Source organism: Poecilia formosa, unplaced genomic scaffold (assembly GCF_000485575.1).
Source record: "Poecilia formosa unplaced genomic scaffold, Poecilia_formosa-5.1.2 Scaffold1, whole genome shotgun sequence".
Classification (NCBI taxonomy): domain Eukaryota; kingdom Metazoa; phylum Chordata; class Actinopteri; order Cyprinodontiformes; family Poeciliidae; genus Poecilia; species Poecilia formosa.
In genome coordinates, this window is record NW_006799940.1 from 4,220,212 (window position 1) to 4,238,604 (window position 18,393).

General features: G+C 38.9%; 3 protein-coding genes across 5 annotated transcripts; all 3 read left to right on the forward strand.

The window, feature by feature from the left end:
* The first annotated feature begins 106 nt into the window (after positions 1 to 106).
* Positions 107 to 6,359, forward strand: LOC103134115 (matrilin-3-like). 2 transcript variants are annotated; one of them, XM_007546229.2, is made up of 7 exons: positions 107 to 1,221; positions 2,061 to 2,540; positions 3,454 to 4,029; positions 4,801 to 4,926; positions 5,512 to 5,610; positions 5,752 to 5,821; positions 5,913 to 6,359. In XM_007546229.2, the coding sequence occupies exons 1-6, from the start codon at positions 954 to 956 to the stop codon at positions 5,805 to 5,807; spliced, it is 1,605 nt and encodes a 534-aa protein (XP_007546291.1). In that variant the 5' UTR covers positions 107 to 953; the 3' UTR covers positions 5,808 to 5,821; positions 5,913 to 6,359. The 2 variants fall into 2 exon arrangements, with proteins under 2 accessions (XP_007546291.1, XP_016524359.1); XM_016668873.1 differs by lacking the exon at positions 107 to 1,221 and having other exon boundaries at positions 2,207 to 2,491.
* Positions 6,360 to 10,664: 4,305 nt separating this feature from the next.
* On the forward strand, positions 10,665 to 12,868 carry ttc32 (tetratricopeptide repeat domain 32). Its single transcript, XM_007546241.2, has 3 exons — positions 10,665 to 10,836; positions 11,031 to 11,197; positions 12,005 to 12,868. The coding sequence occupies exons 1-3, from the start codon at positions 10,688 to 10,690 to the stop codon at positions 12,130 to 12,132; spliced, it is 444 nt and encodes a 147-aa protein (XP_007546303.1). The 5' UTR covers positions 10,665 to 10,687; the 3' UTR covers positions 12,133 to 12,868.
* A 743-nt stretch (positions 12,869 to 13,611) lies between these two features.
* Positions 13,612 to 18,069, forward strand: zpax1 (zona pellucida protein AX 1). 2 transcript variants are annotated; one of them, XM_016668900.1, is made up of 21 exons: positions 13,612 to 13,705; positions 13,777 to 13,847; positions 13,917 to 14,012; positions 14,089 to 14,213; positions 14,290 to 14,433; positions 14,504 to 14,560; positions 14,663 to 14,827; positions 14,894 to 14,990; positions 15,058 to 15,275; positions 15,345 to 15,501; positions 15,568 to 15,776; positions 15,851 to 15,968; positions 16,044 to 16,243; positions 16,320 to 16,434; positions 16,502 to 16,671; positions 16,736 to 16,833; positions 16,894 to 17,024; positions 17,113 to 17,302; positions 17,349 to 17,511; positions 17,792 to 17,906; positions 17,977 to 18,069. In XM_016668900.1, the coding sequence occupies exons 1-21, from the start codon at positions 13,686 to 13,688 to the stop codon at positions 18,045 to 18,047; spliced, it is 2,730 nt and encodes a 909-aa protein (XP_016524386.1). In that variant the 5' UTR covers positions 13,612 to 13,685; the 3' UTR covers positions 18,048 to 18,069. The 2 variants fall into 2 exon arrangements, with proteins under 2 accessions (XP_016524386.1, XP_007546317.1); XM_007546255.2 differs by having other exon boundaries at positions 17,370 to 17,511.
* Positions 18,070 to 18,393: the final 324 nt, after the last annotated feature.

Below are 18,393 nucleotides of genomic sequence, written 5' to 3' on the forward strand. Positions count from 1 at the left end.
TGTGAAGATCTTTTGACTTTTCTTTCCCCCCCACTTATGTCCCAAAGGCTCAACTTTCTTACCTCAGACTTTTCTAGTTTTGTTTTATGCCATTCCCTTAAATTCATCTCTTAAACTGGCATGTAACAATCTTTTGTTTAATCTCAACTTGCACATACACTCCGCAAATCTGGTTTTTATGGAAAACTGGCTGGTTGAGATATAATAAGTGGTAGAAGACGGTCCAGTCAGAAGAGAACAAAATTCAACTCCTTAGTTTCCAGTCAAACAAATACTAATCCTCACTTTGAACCAGGATGGTCATGCTGTTGGGATGTTTTTGTTTGTTTGTTTTTGAGCAAATGCAATGAAACTGGTAAAAGTCCAAACCCAGCTAATGACTGGTAAATACTGCTCACATAATCTCTCCAGGCAGTCCAACAGATGCAGATTTTTCTCATTGATGTTGGGGATTAAGATTAAAGAATTAATAATTTTTTTTTTTTTTTTTTAAACTGAAGAATTTAACTTGGAAAATCAGATTTTTAGAAATGCATGCTGCATTTCCAGATGGCACATTGACCTGCCTTTGTTTTTTATTTTTATTTTTGGAAGGTTTTTGTTCAATGATGAAAACGTCTAATGCAGGACCAAAAATAAAAACCGTATGAAAGTGTGAACATGATGTTTGTTGTAAAACTACACAGATTCCTACTGTTTATTGTCAAATTGAAAAGGAAAAAAATGAACGGCTTTCCTTTAGAGGAAAGATTTTAAAAGAAAATATACATGAGAAGAGGGGCAAAAAAAATAAATAGAAGGGTGAGCAAATACATTAAACGTGTCTTAAAGGAATCACATTTGAGGAAAAGCAGCCTCTTTAGTCCCTCCTCGACAAATATTTATTCTCCCTATCCTGCAAGCCCTTTGGATTGGGTGGGCAGTCTGACGCGTCTCTCTTCAGATCTTCTCATATGTGGAGGTGGGCGATCCCCTGCAGAGCGGAGCAGGGTACTCCAGAAACCCCGATCCTGAAAAGACACACGGACCTGGCTCTGCTAAATGATCTAAAGATGAAGCCTTTTCCCTGCAGCCTTCTCTTTTGTGTTTCGCTGCTGTTTTCTGACGTTGCACATGCAACCTACCACCTCAAAGCAGGAGATCCTCAGCTTAAAACCGCACAAAGTTATTCTCAGACCAGACACAATGCTCAACCTGTACTCAGGACCCCGAATCCAGCAAGTAAGTTCATTAAAAATCCAGTTTCTTATTCAGAAAATATACTTTTAGATGGTAGAGGTTTTGTTTTGTCATAAAGCATAAGTTGTGTTTGTTACTTCTAAAGCTTTAGCAGGAAAAAAATATTGTGCTTCTGCAAGAGATATACATTTTAATAGTAATGTAGTTTTAGATGCACAAAATGTTGTCAACTATCCACTCGTCTTAATGAACATTTTTATTCTCACATTTTTCAGATTTTTATTTCTAAAAATCGTCAGTATTGTGTGCTATTTTGTGATGCTCTGCAACATAAAATGCTAATAAAATGAGATTTTTAGATATGACTTGTCAAAAATGTGAAAACATGAGCTTAATTCAATTCTAATTCTTTTCATCAAGGGCAGCGAATGAAACGGCAGCATTTTGTTTTCTAGCCACAGGTTCATTTGCGAACCCAGTTCTTGGTTAGATCTTAAAAGACGACAAAATTAAAATGAGCGGTGTGAATACAAAAGTATCCACACCGCTCAATGGATGAATATTTCACCTACAATCAAGTGTTTTAACAACTGCATTTTACTCTTTTTGTGAGCCCTTTGCATGGTGATGAGTCTTCACTGGAGGGTTTCACAAGCAGTTTGCCATAAAAAGAATCCCTGCTTGTTTGAAACATCTCCAATGATTGAATATTTAATGTTTTACTAATCATGTGTCCTTGTTCCTGTGGACAATAAAACAATGTCTGATTGTTGTTAATGTGACTAGCGTTAACTAAAATGTCAACTTACAAAACCTTCATGTTTGCCTTCCTTCATCCTTCTAATGTTCTCTATCACTTCTCCTTTCTGGTGGGCCTGTAGATCACAGAAGTGATTACACTTATAGAGGAAGGTATCACTACCACTACCAGCCACCAAGGATCCCTCCACCGGTAGTGTATCGACCTCTTCCTCTATCTCCACCAGTGACTTACCACAGGCCCCCGCTTCCCATGATGCCCTATCACCACAGGTTCAATGGACCAGCAGCACCACACCTGCATCACACATACAGAGGTTTATCTCCACCAGTTGCTCAACCACATCCCCAACACAGAGTCAAAGGCACATGGCCGTACAAACTGAGAGGTCCGTGCCCTACAAAGTCAGCACCAGCAGCAGCTATTTTAGTCCTCCCCACTCTGCCGAGACATACGGTGAGGCCAACGTTCCCTGCAGCCTCAGAGGCTCCAGTGACATTCATCGTGACCACTGCGTCACCGGTGGAGACCCCTGCTCTTTGGAAGCAACCGGTCAGTACCCAAAGCGGCCTCATCACCACCATCAGTCCTGTGGAGACAGGTAGAATATTACCAGTCAGGATCGCTTTCCAACTCAACCAATTCTCCTCCGTACTTTCAAGGTCAGATGTATTTTTGGAACTTTGGTCAGTGGTAGACCTGTCCTCTTACCTAGGAGTTAGACAACAACACTGGTGCCGCTCTCTCAAGGACGCACACATACTGAGACGACAACTAGCAATCTCTCTTAAACACATACGGTGCTGTACTTTAAATAAAACAAAAATGTATTTGCCCCTTACTAAGTTTTTATTTATTTACTTATTTTTACCTTTTTTGTACACTTTTCTGTAGCTTTTAAGTTAATATGCTGAAATCCTAATTTGAAGATTGCTTCTATTTAATCAGGTTATATGTCTTGTTTTTAAATTTGTTCGGTGGTCTGAAACATTAAAGTATAACAAAACTAGAAAAAAAAAAAGCAGAAGAAATCTGTAAAGGGGCAAATACTTTTTTCATGGCAGTGTAGTAGAAAAATGTGAAGAGATCTTTGACTGACTTCCAGGTTAACTAAAATGAAAAGCAGAGAGGATCTGACTGATGAGCTACACACAGTTTGTTGCATAATGTGCATGATATTGTTCAGAAAGGAATGCTAACACTTATGTCTTCTCGTTCAGGTGTGATGTCTCTTTTAATTTTGTGCATATTTTCCTTAAAGGAAAGTGAAATGGGTTGTTGCAACTCTGAAATGATGCATTGTATGTCATTCAGCATACACTGTCATTTTTGTTCAACCAAACAAGAGATGCACTATCGTTTCATTTAGTTCCTTTGGGAACATGCCGTACATCTCAAACTGTTCGGTTTTGGATGATTTATTTTTTATTTTTTTCACCACTAAAACCAAACTTTTGTCTTTTCCATTTATTATTAAATGGACTTATTCTTGCCATGGTTTGGTTGATCACCAGAGACAGACTCTCCGTGCAGGAGTCGCCCCCTGGACCTGGTCTTCATCATTGACAGCTCTCGCAGTGTTCGTCCTGCCGAGTTCAAGAAGGTCAAAATCTTCCTGGCCAACATGGCGGACACCCTCGATGTAGGCTCAGATGCGACAAGAGTGGCTGTGGTCAACTATGCCAGTACAGTCAAGATAGAGTTCCTGCTCAAGGACCACTTCAACAAACTTAACTTGAAGAAAGCCATTGCCCGAATTGAGCCCCTTGCGACTGGCACTATGACTGGCCTTGCCATCAAGACAGCAATGAAAGAAGCCTTCACCGAGAAGTCTGGATCTCGACCTCGCTCCGGGAACATCTCCAAAGTGGCCATCGTCGTGACTGATGGGAGGCCTCAAGACCAGGTGGAAGAAGTGTCCGCTGAGGCCCGTGCCTCGGGCATAGAGATCTACGCCGTGGGCGTGGACCGTGCAGACATGCAGTCCCTACAGCTGATGGCCAGCGTCCCTCTGGAGGAACACGTCTTCTACGTGGAGACCTACGGCGTTATCGAGAAGCTCACCTCCAAGTTCAGGGAAACCCTGTGCGGTAGGACAAAGAAGGGCCTTCAGGACCTTTCCCTCCGTTAACCCTGGTCTAGTTCCTCAATTAGGGCACCTACAGTCTACAGGGGTGGTTGCTGAAGAATGTGGATTATTTACAATGTTATTAGTGACCTCTGAAATCATGAGGGAAAAATCAAGCTGCAGATGCTCTCAACCCCCACATGGACTGCAGATGTCAGAATGTGTTTTTTGAGGCATTAATTACCTGTAAAGTTTTGGGGCTATTCAGTCCCAAACTTTTGGCTTCAACTTAAAAAAAAAAAAAATCAAAGAAAAGTCAGAATTTTTAGATGTTTGCAACCAAAGTGTCCTTATGTATTTAAATGTTCTCTGTGTTTAAAGTGACCAATGTACAGGGAAATCTTGATAAGGTTATACAAACTTTACAATGTCTGTACCAGTGGTTTGAATAGCTGCATCTTCTGCTGTGAAGATGAGATGTTTTGTCTCAGTGTTACTGTTCGTCCCTCTTTCAGGTAACACGTCTGTGTGCTTCCAGTGTTTCTGTGATTTTTACCTGTGTTGTGTAACACAGGTAGCAAGTGGCTGAGATGTGGTGAAAGTGTTTGAATGATGGCATTTCCCACCAAATGCAAACCTGAAAGAAAAATATCTATCAGTGCATTTAATTATTAAGCCATGAAGATTCATCTTCTAGCAAAATCCAGCATAAGTTAGCACATCTCAGCACAAAGCAAGTAAAATACTTTATAGCAGCTTATGGATCTGTACTGATACTTTCCCCCAAACCCAGGTCTGGACCCCTGTGCCATGGGACATGACTGCGAGCACATTTGCATCAACAGCAATGCATCCTTTTATTGCAAGTGCCAGAGCGGTTACGTCTTGAATGCAGACAAGAAAACATGTTCCCCAAAACGTAAGAACCTACTGAATCTTCGCTTCCTTTAATCCTTTAATGGTTTTTGTTGTGATATTATCGGTGCTGTAAAGGTTCGGGAATCCATATAAAACAGTGCATGGGTTCACAACATACCAACCAACTGCTCCTTACTCTGCCTTGCAAAAATGTTTATAACTCTTTAGGCTGTTTACATTTTGTCATGTTGCTGTTACTGTTTTCATCTGAATTTTATGTGACAGACCAACAGAAAGTACTAATTATACTAATTCCACACACCTACTAATACTAATCATAAAGTATTGTAAAAAAAAAAAAAAAAAATTCAAATATTTTTACAACTAAAACAAATAATAATCAAGCCTACATTTGTGTTCAACTGACAATGTTTCCATCTCTGCTTTAGCAAAACCCCTATATGTCACGATGAAGACGTTTTTTACAATTCGTATTGCTGTAAAAATATGCTCTCATTTCTTTTTGCTCAGCTTTTTTCTTGCTCACTGGTTGAAAAAACAGTGTGGGTGGTTCTTTCTGTACTTCTTTTTTTTTACTGTACATATGCTGCTATGCTGATGTGAAATCTGCTCTCTCCTGGTGAAGAGGCGAGGGCGGAGGTGGTGGAGGATTCCTGCAAATGCGAGGCCATGCTGGTTTTCCAGAGGCAGACGCAGGCGACCATCCAGCAGCTCACAGCCAAGCATATCCTTCCTGTTGTTTCAAATGGCAGACAGTGTTTTAAACGGTCTGCTACATGTGTGACCTGAGCTGACCTGCGGAGCTTAATGACGTGTCCAGGCACTTTTATTGCTTTTTTTCCCCTTTTTCCTTGACTGGTCAAACTAGCTGACATATCCGGGAGAATAGAGCATCTGGAGAACATGTTGGGCCGCGCATGAAGCTTTGCACACTGGTAAGAGTGACTATCTTTTTTTGTTTGAAACATTGGTTAAAGTCATCCACTGGGTGTTCATTTTCAACTTCTACTTCTTTGCTTTCTCCAGGAGCAGACGACTTCTGTGGGCTACTGCGTTCACGGACATCATCTGCAATGTCATCAGACCAGATTTTCCCCATCGACTAAAGCTGTGACTCAAAATTCAGCAATTTGCATCACATGTGATGTTTAAAAACTATTGTTTATGGAACTAATATTAAGCTTTATGATTATTGTTTAAATTTTACTAAAGATCTCATCTTTTTTAATGTTTTTGTGCAAAAGTATATGTACAAAACATATGTGCATAGAACACTACATGCTTACTCAGTGAAGGATGAAATATTTTTAAAGAAAAGTAACCCATTATATGTTAAAATAGCATTAATCTAGGTTTATACATAAAACGTAAACAAGCATTTCTGTTTTATATATTATAAGTGTTATGAAGGGACATGTTTAGCAAAATGTATATGTAAAATTAACAGGAAATAAATACGTATTTTATAACTGGCTTTGTTATTTTAATTCTTGGGTTTATTTTTCAAAGTATTCAAGAGCAGATAATGACATATTGCATATGATTTTTACATTTAAGAAGGGTTTAATGTGACTGAGTTTCAGTTGTACACAACACAAGTCTTCAGGTAACAAATCAGCAAAAACTTGCTATCTGATGGTGGTAGCAAGATTGAAAGCCAGACGTTTTATGCTAAAGATCCAGCTCGACAAACATCTTGAACAAGTTGAAAACAAAAACAATCAAGCAAAGTTACCAGTTAAAACTTTGTGAGACCCACAACTCCAATAAAAGGCTGTATCTGTCATAGATATGCATGCAGAATTTGAGGCTTTTTTTTTATTTTTATTTTTTTAACTATTGTTTTTTGGGGTGTATTGATACAACAAGGGATTCAAAACAAAAGATATAGTTTAATACATTTTTGGGAATTTACTCTGAACTAAGTGTCAGATTATACCATAATATAATACATGCTGACATGTCCATAGGTTCATTGCTCCTTAGTAAACTATACCTTTACTAAATACTTTGTAGTATTTAAGTCTGGTGGAATATTTGACCTCTTTTATTGACAGAATTGGCGCAGTTCATTGAAAGGCCTCTGCTTCTTTACATAAACTCAAGTTTTTAACATAATCCAAACATTTTTAACAAGGTTAAGGTCAGGACCAATCAAGAATCTTAAGTTAAACCTCATTTGTTCATACCAAAATCAATTTATTGGGTTAAGAAATCAAGCAATATAAACAATCAGCTTTTTAGCTATTCGATCAAACTTGCAAGGTGATCAATTATCGTTAGCAGCGTTAGTCTAGTACAATGTTTCTAAGTTTTGAAAGATTTTCCTTTATTCCTCCAAACATCTGTTTTCACAAATGTTAGTTGAGCAGAAAAAAGTGACTTTTACTTCCCTGTGTTGGCAGTGGGGTCTCATAATCATGCAGGGTTTGAGCTTTGGTGGTTCCAAGTAAATTTAATCACCTACAACTGATGATTTCCTGCACAAAAGAATCTCCAAAATATACTTTCATTGTTTATTTTTAGATAATTCATATTTGAATATATATAAAGGATAAAAATTATTATTTATATTAGAAGGGAATGTTGAAAATACACTTGATACACCAACATTGACAAGTCAGGTTTTTTTGGCAAGTTTATAATATGCAATTTATACTTGATTGGAATACAGTGAAAGATCAAATAGTTACCCTGAGATCAATAGTGGGGCTGCACAGTGGCGCAGCAAGAAGGTTCTGGGTTCGATTCCCGGCCCCGGTCTCTCTGCATGGAGCTTGCATGTTCTCCCTGTGCATGCGTGGGTTCTCTCCAGGTACTCCGGTTTCCTCCCACAGTCCAAAAACATGACTGTCAGGTTAATTGGCCTCTCCAAATTGCCCCTAGGTATGAGTGTGTGTGTGCATGGTTGTGTGTCTCTGTGTTGCCCTGTGACAGACTGGCGACCTGTCCAGGGTGACCCCGCCTCTCGCCCGGAACGTTAGCTGGAGATAGGCACCAGCACCCCTCCTGACCCCACCAAGGGACAAGGGTGTAAAGAAAATGGATGGATGGATGAGATCAATAGTGAAGAGCTACAAGTCAATTTTATATAAGTGTCTCCTTTTGCTGCAAGCTGCAGCAAAAACTTATGTATCCTCAGACACAAAGAATAAATATATTACTATTTCTATGTCAGTATGGAAAAATAAGATAGTAGAGCTCTGACATTTCTGTTACCAAAGTGCCATAGTTCACTCTAAGATTTGATGCCAGGAGACGTCTTCAAAAATGTTCATACATTTGACTCTGCAGCACACACACATAAAATACAATACAACTACACTAACATGATATATTTATATAACTTGTTCGAAAAAAAAAAATAAAAAAAATCCTCTTTTTAAGACCGGCTGTATCCAGGAAAACAACCGGTGCAGGTCATCGTTGGAATGTTCCTAAAACAGCCCAGTGGACAGAGCGTCTGCTGTCTGCGGTGAGGCAGAGTCAACAATCCTGGATCCTCTTCCCTCTTTTGACCAGACAGCTGGTTTGTGTTTGTTTGCTGTTTTGCATCATGGTTACCGTACACACGCACGCACACGCACACTGTGGCTCTTAGAGTGTTCGTCTTTTCAGGAGAAAAGATAAATGGGACTCACAGTTGTCTGAGAAGTGGAGAAAACACACAAAGCTTTTCTGTTTAGGAGGTTTACCAGAAGCTGTGTGACAACCGGAATCTTCAGCAGGTGCTGGCTTTTATTGACACATCTGCTTTTATAATTTGGTATACGATTTCTGATTTGAAAATTATAATAAAAAAATCTTAATTGAAGTAGTTACACCATCCTAAATCTTACAGTAGATGTTTTGATCATGTACAAAGACTTTCATGTGGTGTTTAAGATCAATCCAGGTGGTTTTCAACAGATCCATGGCTTGAAACGAAGCATTTCTCCTGTTCAACACTTCAACTGAACCAACCGACAAAAGGAGACAAAAACAACAATCCAATTTAGAATATACTATAAATGACAAAAATACTGGCAGTCCTTTGCGCTATTGGTTTGTTAGTGAGGCAGACCTAACTGGTCTGAATGAAAGATAGATGCCTGCCTAACATGGATTTGGACACTTGTGTGTCAACTCTCTCAGCAAACAGCAACTTTTATGTTGGGCAAGTTCTGAACATAATATTTGCTTCAAATTTCACTGATAAATTATACTTTTTTTAACTGATCTGTAATAATTAGAAAAGAAAATTCAAAACTTATTGACTGACATGGAGAGGTAACTTTTGAGGAGTAACTTAAAATCTTATTTTCCTCAAAATCCTATCAATACTCAGTGCGTTTTCTGCTTTTAGACGTTGTAGAACGGTCCACCAGGCGAGGCTGCACCATTGTTAAGCTTTCATAAAACTTAGCAGCAAAAGTTATATGTTATTTCCATTTCCCCAAAAGCAGCCTGTTTGTAGCCTCTCTTTCTCAGTCTGCATGTTCTGTTTGATCTGTGTTGACCCGTCGACACAGTCTGGAGATAAATGAGCTGCTCAGGAAAGCACTCAGCTGCTGACTGACCTCTTGCTCCATAAGGTGTAATTTTTCCCCACAACAGGCAACTTCTTTGCCTGAGAAATTGTCTGAGAATTTCTCTCTACTACATGTCTCCTTGTTGTTGATGACCAGCAACAGATGACCAAAAAAAATATCTTGTGACCAATTTAACCAATGTTTTAAACTGTTTTTATTACAGTATTTTTTATTTAGTGGGAATCATCATTATTTTTGAAGCTATTTATATAAAATAACTCCTTACTTGAGCGATATCCTTTGCTTGCATTGTATTTTCACATGCAGTGGTTATATTTGACATGGTGATATGACTCAACATTAAGACAGCCAATCCATCAGGGCATTTGAAAAGCAAAGAGGAAAAATGAACTAAATTGCATTGGATATGTCCGCCTGCATGTCTAGGAATCAGGTCCTGTGTGTTGTTAGAATCTAAATGCTGTAAGAAAAACACAAACCAGCAGGCTAGTGACGTGAAAGTTGGTATCAGCATCAAAGTTTGAAACAAAGAGAAATGCAATAAATCGATGGGCCAAATCTGTACTGAAATATTTTTTACTAATCAGATTATTTTAAGCACACTTCTGATTTATGAACTTTTGTGACATTTGTAAGAACAAGTGCCACAAAAATGCACAATTGTGTTTTTGGCTCAAAGACGAAATTGTGTATCTGTTTCAGAGGAATTGTCTCACTGATAGTGTCATTCATGAAAAAAATAAAATAAAATCTACTCCACATGTGATTGTCTTTTCATTATGTCAGATTTTTGCCTTCTGCTGAGGGTATAATTCATATTTTATTTATACAACACCACTTTAAAGGTAGTAGAATTTTTGTGAAAAATATTTCAATATAAGATGACATTTCACCCAAATTAATAATGATAAACAGTGAAAAAACAGTTTGTAATTTGACTGAGAATGAAGTAGGTTGAATTAAAAGGTTTTAATAACACTAATATCAAGCCTAAAATGCATTGTAGTGAGGAATTAACTCCACACACCTGACTCTAAACAAAACCTGACGGAAACTGCAAAAAACTACCACAAAAAACTACCACCTTTTACATTTTTTCAAATTAATTGTATTGGAATATAGTAACAACAGCGCCATTATTATTATTATTATTATTATTATTATTATTATTATTATTATTATTATTATTATTATTATTATTATTATTTTACACAGTTATGTTACGGCACGTCTTTAGACGCACAAGAATTTGATTGGACTGTCTGTTTCATGACGTCACATCCTCAACAACCTTTTACCTTTATGGAGGACGAAGATTCTCAGCTACTTCAAAATGCGCATTCTGAGTTTAGCAAACGCAATTTTGACAAGGCGGAGGAGTTGTATGCAAGGTTTATCGCTTCCTGTTTACAGTCCAGGTATTATTTTGCCTTTAAAGACATGTTAAACAAGCTAACGGCTGATAAGAATATGGGTAGTGTTTTGTAACTTTTACCTGTCAAATTTAGTACCATTAATTTCATTTACCGAAAGCCAGCTTATTTCTATCTTCCCCGTGTATAGGTTAGTATTCATCGCCATAACGAGTTTCGTCTCTGTTTTATCTGGGCAGGAACTGTGAAGCCTCCAAACTAGCCACTGCTTACAACAATCGTGGTCAGATAAAGTACTTCCGGGTGGATTTTTATGAAGCAATGGAGGACTACACCTCCGCTGTACAGACTGACTGCCAGTTTCCAATCCCTTTCTACAACAGAGGACTCATCCGCTATAGATTAGGTAACAAAAAACACCCCTGACAATGAGCAAATGATCTAAAATGGACAAAAAAAACTTAAGACAATCGCATTCATCCGGTTGGACTCTTCAAATTAAAAGCCCGATTTGCTAAAAAAAAGTTCGTCCAGATATTTCATTTGTCTCCTAAAGAACTCAGTATAAGAGCAAAATATATAAATAAGAATGCCATTAAAGCATTCATTTATTTCAGTAATTTAGTTCAAATGGTGAAACTTATATTTCACGGGTTTATTTCTATCAATTCAGATGTTTATGACTTACAGCATCATCATGCATACAGATCCTTGCATACCTCTTCTGCAGCTAGTCTCGAGGAAACCAAAGATCTACAAGTATGAAACAGTGAAAATGTAAATAATGATTTTGTAACAGTCAACTGAATCAAAGAAATAAGGAACCACAGAAAGCAGTTACATAGAAATTCTAAACATACAATCAAAATGCAGTAATTTTATGACTTAATTTATGACATAACAGACAAAAACAGATTTATATTTAAATTATATTAAAATTTATATTTTATACAGGTGCAATATACATATATATAATATACATATCTTTTAGATAATAAGCATCGTCTATCTAGAAGATACTTTCCAAAAGAGCAAAAAAATCAATCATGAAGACTTTTTGGAAGCATGACCACTTTGCAATATCCTTTTAATGGGCACTAGGTGGTGCTGTTTGTTTACAGTCATTATGTTTGATTGTGCCTAGAACTTTGGCAAATACAACACTAGTCTTAACCTTATCATGTGTTAATGCTGTTTTCATGTTTTCTTCCAGGCTTTTTTGAAGATGCCAAAAGTGACTTCCAACAAGCACTCATGCTAGATGCTAATTGTGAAGACGCTAAAATGAGCCTGCAACAGACACTTCTGGACCAACAGGAAAAGTTAAACAGAGGATACTGATGATTTTACACAAGCATCTGTGTGTAACCTCTTGAAAACCTGATTTCTCTGCTACTTAGTGAATGTCCTTTCAGATATTTGAGAACATTTGGACAGGCACAATTAATGCAGACACTCATTCCACGTTGTCACACTGAAGATGATAAAACATTTATTTTTATAAGCAGTGAATGATAGTGAAAAAAAATATTAATCTGTTTTCAGATTTAGGACTCCTTTTCTGGTTGTACTTCATGCTTGATTTCTGAGTTTTATTATTGCTGATTTAAAAAAAAAAATCTTATCTGAGATCTACTTGTTTCAGTCAGGTATAATATTTTCATTGTAAGGTCTTCTTCCTGTACATGTTGTTAAAGAAATACTGAGGAAAAGATGCCTTAATTTCGGGCAAATTTGGGCAATATATAAATAGAAACAATCTTACCTAGACTTAACCTCAGTCAATCACAGAAGATGAGTGATCAAGTCAGCATTATAATGCAGTCAGCTCGGCATCAAAAAATAGAAAACTGTCACCAACTTTCATAACATGATCAACTGAATTTGTATTTTTATAGATGTAGGATAGTACTGGCTATTACTGGATCTGATACTATTTATGATTACCTTGAATTAGCATGAATGACACTGAAATGAAAACATGTATTTATTGATACAAATTGAATGTGTTTACCTTGTAAAGTGCTTTGTGATGTTGCATGTCGTGATGTATTGATAAATTGAATTGAAAACCTGACTGGAAAATTTGTTTTTTCTTTCTGTTTTTATTTATTTATTTATTTATTTATTTGTTAAAATCACAACAAATAAATAAGGAAACAAATGATGAGATCAAAAAGTGAAGCTTTGGTTTACCACACTGATAAACTGGGTCATTACTTTGGTCGGGGATGAAAATATTCCAACAAACCAGGCCTCAAGCAGGGGTGGCCAAGTCCAGTCCTCGAGAGCCACCATCCTGCAAGTTTTAGAAGTATCCTTACTCCAACAGACAGGGATCAGCTCTACAAAGGCCTGATAACGAGCCATTCATTTGATTCAGGTGTGTTGAAGCAGGGATGCATCTGAAAGTTGCAGGATGGTGGCTCTCGAGGACTGGACTTGGCCACCCCAACTGCTTCTGTCCACTCCACAAAGCATTTGCAGTAAAAGGAACTTATTATTAGGTAAAATATACCACTGAAATTCACAATAAAGTCCAAATGTTCATTCTGAAAGATAAGTCTGCACAACATCCTCTTTTGATATTCACATTATGGTGTTAGAAATGAAACACTCGTTTATGGAAAGCAGTCAATTGAAAACAACAAACTGGGTGAATAATTTTGATCTGACTTGCTTGTCTCTGGGGGGAGTCTCAGGTGTAAGGAATTTCCACTAATTAGGTCACAGGTGTGGCTGTGATTAGTAGGCCTATAAAACAGGTGCTGGGGATCTTCAGATCACATTCAGCTCTTCTTCCTCAGAGCTGCTTTGTCCTGTGGGCTTGTTGTGCTTACAGTAAACAGCTCTGGCTGTAGTTGCCTTTTGTTTGGCTTCTGTTACATTGCTTCATGTGGCAATCCAAGAAAATGTAAGTTTTTCTTTTCCTCTTCCTCTTTAAATGTGTAGAATTCATTTTATTTTTGAAATTTTTAATTTCAGTTTGCTGTGGAACTTGATTGTGGCACTCTTTGCCTCGGGTCAAGCATGGCCAAACATCAGTCCTCAGCCAAGTAAGCTTGACTTTCATCTGTTCAATCTCATGAGCTTTTAACAAGTGGTTTAACTAGCTCTCTTGACAGGCAGTGGTTTAAAGGCAGACTGTATTGCTAATCTGATGAGGCTGACCCTAGATGAGGCTCTTGCAGTGGGGAATCAGCTTGAAGTAGAAGCGCTCAGTAAGTTTCAGGTTTTATCAGCTGCAATGACTCTAGCCAAGGCACAAGTTACTCATATGCTGTGTCTGCCATCCAGATGGCACCCAATACATCTTGTTGACACCCAGTCTAGCTGCTCAGTGTGGCTACAGCATGGAGTCAGATCCCTGGGGCAACACTAGAATCTACGCCTCTCTGCTGGGGTGCTTTGTTCAGAATAAGGTTTGTTTTAGTACAGTGCTAAAGACTCTGATTTCAGCATAACTGGACTTGGTCTAATAACTCTCTGGGCTTTTAGGACGACAAGATTTTCGGTGTTGGTCTGAAACTCAAAATCTACCGCCATAGTCCTTCTGATGTGGTTAGTCACGATGTGGCACAGACCTGCAGCTACACTCGCTGGGCCCCCCGAGAGGTCCTTTGCGACAGGAACTACATGGAAGTGGGTCATAATCTTTAAAATGACTTCACAGCTAATCTAGACGATAGTTTGAAATTATTTTGTCATGTAGATTTCAACATGCATGGCTCCCCAAGCTGACGACTCCCAACTCAACACAATTCCTGGTGTAAGTGTAAATGGCTTTGCAAGACTTTCCTAAAGCCTAGCTTTCCAGGCAAAAATAACTTTTTTTTTTTTTTTTTTTTTTTTTTTTTTTTTTCCCCCCCAGACCTTTGAAGAAGTGTCTGGAATCTGGAAGATGACATTTTTCACTCCTGAGCCTATGTCAATGGTTTTGAAAGAAGCCCAACAAGCTGGTTACAGTGCCATGACTACAGCTACCCGTGTGGTTGTACGGAGTCCTTACAACACAGCTGAGACTTATTCAGAGGCTGTAAGTAGAGTTGAACTGTAAAACATTAACTGCTTGAGCTGTAAGTCACAACAAATATAATCGTAGGTTGCTGGAGTCCCCATGGAAGTACTGAAGGTGAGCATTTACCACAAGGCTCATGATGGACTGAATGTCTTCAACTTGGCAGCTGCTTGTCCCACAGGCAAGTCTCTAAATCTGGCTTTACATGACATTTGACTATCTAGCTTGACTTATTGTTGTTTGACTAGGTGGCGTCCTGTTCACTGGGGACCTCATCTCTTGGCATGTACCTCACCGTGTGACTCCTTTGTTGGATGGACGCATTAGACTTGTAGAAATGAACATGGGAATAGATGGCCTGAGGTTGGATAGCGCTCAGATGGCTGCAAGGGGGTACTATCTATCTATTACAGACTTCCATATTATTGTGGAGATCCCAATTGGCTCACCTGATGGCTACTACAAGGTTGGTTGATGGCTTTTAATAAAAGTATATTGTAACTTTCTAATATTAAATCTGCATGTCCAATTGCAGAGCCATTCTCCAGCCTTCCAGTACCACATCACCTATACCATTGAGCCAATGCTGGAAGTTTTCTGGATGGCAGACCAAACTCAACAAGACACAAGATATAAGATCTTGTTCCCCATTACAACCCCGCCAATGCCTCGTCCTCCCTACACCGATGACCGTAAGTTTTGCTAAAAAGAACCTGAAATTGGTATGCTGCAAATTTTTAACATGTCTGGTCTCTCAGGTACTGTGCCAGAAATGAGGGAATTCAAACTTTACGTTGGAATATTCCTTCATGATGTGGAGTTGAGGAACATAACTTTTGCTACTGGAGTCCTTACTGTAGAGGAGAGCAATGCCAGAGGGTTCACTGTTCAGCAGCACGTATTTGCCAATGGATCATCAGTCTTCTCTCTCAAAGTTCCTTTTGATACTGATGTCATCTTCAAGCATGTATGTTGGCTATTGCAGGTATTCTTGGCTTATTGTTCCACTTTTAATTAAGCCTAAACTCTCCTCCTCTTAAGAATCCACAAGTATTGGTGACTACCTACACCCTCAGTGTAGTCTTTGGCTTTGTCATTCTGCCTGAGGAAAGTTCATTTGCTCATGCAGTGAAATTGCAAGCATATCTTCAGGATGTTGGTAAGACTTGTAAAACCTGCACACAAACTTCCCTCTGCTCTATATGGAAAAACTAAATGACTTTACTACTTCCAGTGCTGCCTACACTCACTGGCACTTGTGACCAGGATCAGTTCTACATTACTGTGAAATATGGCAGCCAAGGGACCAACTTCAAAACAATGGTTGGTGGTCTGGACTTGACACCAGAGTTGGCAGAAGCCTACAAGTTCAAAGGCAATGCCACACATGGCAGCATTGAAGTGCCATATACAGCTACCAGCTCAGCTTTTGAGGTAAGACTGCAAGTCTGAACTGTGCGGTGAGCAGAGTCTAGGGACAGCAACACTGAATAACTTATTCTCCCTCCAGTTGATCACAGCAAATTCAATCCGAGCCAGACTGGATGTACTTGTGTGGGACCCAATTACCAACTGGATTCTTTCTGACTTGTTCCTGGCCTGCTACTTCCCTTTGACAACCACCAGTAAGTACATGTAGACATCTACTAAATTATATTGCAGTGAACCTAAAACTTCCTCTTTTCCTTGAAGGGTGCTACCCCAATGGAACAATCAGTGCTTTGGCTGTGAAAGTGGAATCTGTACCCAATCTTGACCCAAGTTGGCTAACTCTGAAGGACCAGTCCTGCATGCCAGTCTCTAGCAATGATCGCTTTGCTCAGTTTATCTTCAATGCTGACTCCTGTGGAACAACTAGAACAGTAAGTCAATATTTAACTACTTGGTACTTAGACCAAGGCTTAACTTGTATACATTTTTCCTTAGTTCTTCGACCACTACATGATGTATGAAAATGAGATTGGCCTGTATTACAATGCTGAGAAGGGCCTTACCCACACATCACCTGTTGACCCTGAATACAGGTAAGACCAACTGACATCTTAATCTGCTGTGGGATTTTTGCTAACTTTGTCTTTCTGTAGGCAAATTGTCTCCTGCTACTACGTGGTCAATGACACACAAACAATTGCCTTCCATGCTAAGTCAAGACTATATGAGCCAAAGGCGGAGATCAGCTCTGGACAAATGACTGTCCAAATGAGGCTAGCAACAGGTTAGGATGCTTGATCTAAGTATCATAACTACTTTGCTGTTAGACTTCTAATTATTAAATAAAAAAAAATGGACACTCCCCTCTCTAGATTCTTCATATCAAGAGTTCTATGAAGCTGAAGACTACCCAGTAAAGAAATATCTAAGGGAGCCACTGTACTTTGAAGTTGAGTTGGTGCAGTCAACTGATCCTCACTTGGCGTTGATCTTGGATAACTGCTGGGCTACTCTCCAGAAGGAAAGGACCTCTCTCCCCAGCTGGGACATTATTGTGGCCAGGTAAAACACTTTTGAGCAACTTCAAATCCTTAAACTTGTGGTCGAGTAACTTTACTTTCTGCTCCAGTTGTGCATACTCTGGTGATGGCTACGCAACAGTCTTCAGTACCGTCTCAGTGGATGACAGAGTTTCTGTCCCTTCCCGCTACAAACGCTTTTCAATGAAAATGTTTGCCTTCATTCAGGAAGATCAGGTTCTGAAGCACGAGGTAAATGTCTAACTCAATGGTGCCCAAAGTCGGTCCTCAAGAGCCGGTCGCCTGCATGTTTTAATTCGCTCCCTGCCCGGTTTAATGCACCTGGATCAAATGATGGTACATTAGAAGCTCTAAGATCCTTAACATGCTGAAAAGACTGTTGCTACCACCAAGAAGAGAACTAAAACATGTTGGATGCCAGCCCTTGAGGACCAACTTTGGGCAGCACTAATTTAACTTGACTATAGGATTAAAAATCTGAGTACTGGAAAACTAACACTCTAATTTACAGGTTTATGTTCACTGTGACTTAGTAATTTGTGATACAACCAGCCCTGCAGAGGGCATCTGCCAAGGCCAATGTTCTAATCTTGCTGTGAAGGGTACTCCAACACAAATGAGAAGGGGTAAGTTTGTCTAGTTAAAATAACACGCTCTTAAAAAGGCAAATTCATCTAATCCTGTTGTCTATTGCAGGACAAAGCACAACCTCAACCTACCAAAAGCAGATTTCCTTTGGACCCATTACACTGAACAGTTTTCAATAAATACTAATATTCCTGCTTCTGACAATTTGATCCATTCTTGGAAGCTTATTGTTTAGCCACTAGATGGCAATTCTAGACATTTAAATCTGGCACTTGTGGGAGGGGGAGGGGAGGGAACTTGATCTGAAGAGATCTCCAAAATGGAGGAGCAGAACTAAAATCTTCAGGCAAATGAGCCACATTTTATTCTGAAAACTAAAGCCAAGGGTTAAACATACTTGCACAAGTCATTGTAATTTGTATCTATAGGAGGGTTGCCCATCTCTAGCCTTCAAGGGGTATGAGTACACCTTGAAGTCAAATTCCACACAGCAATCATGCACACAACTTAACATCCTGGGTTTCA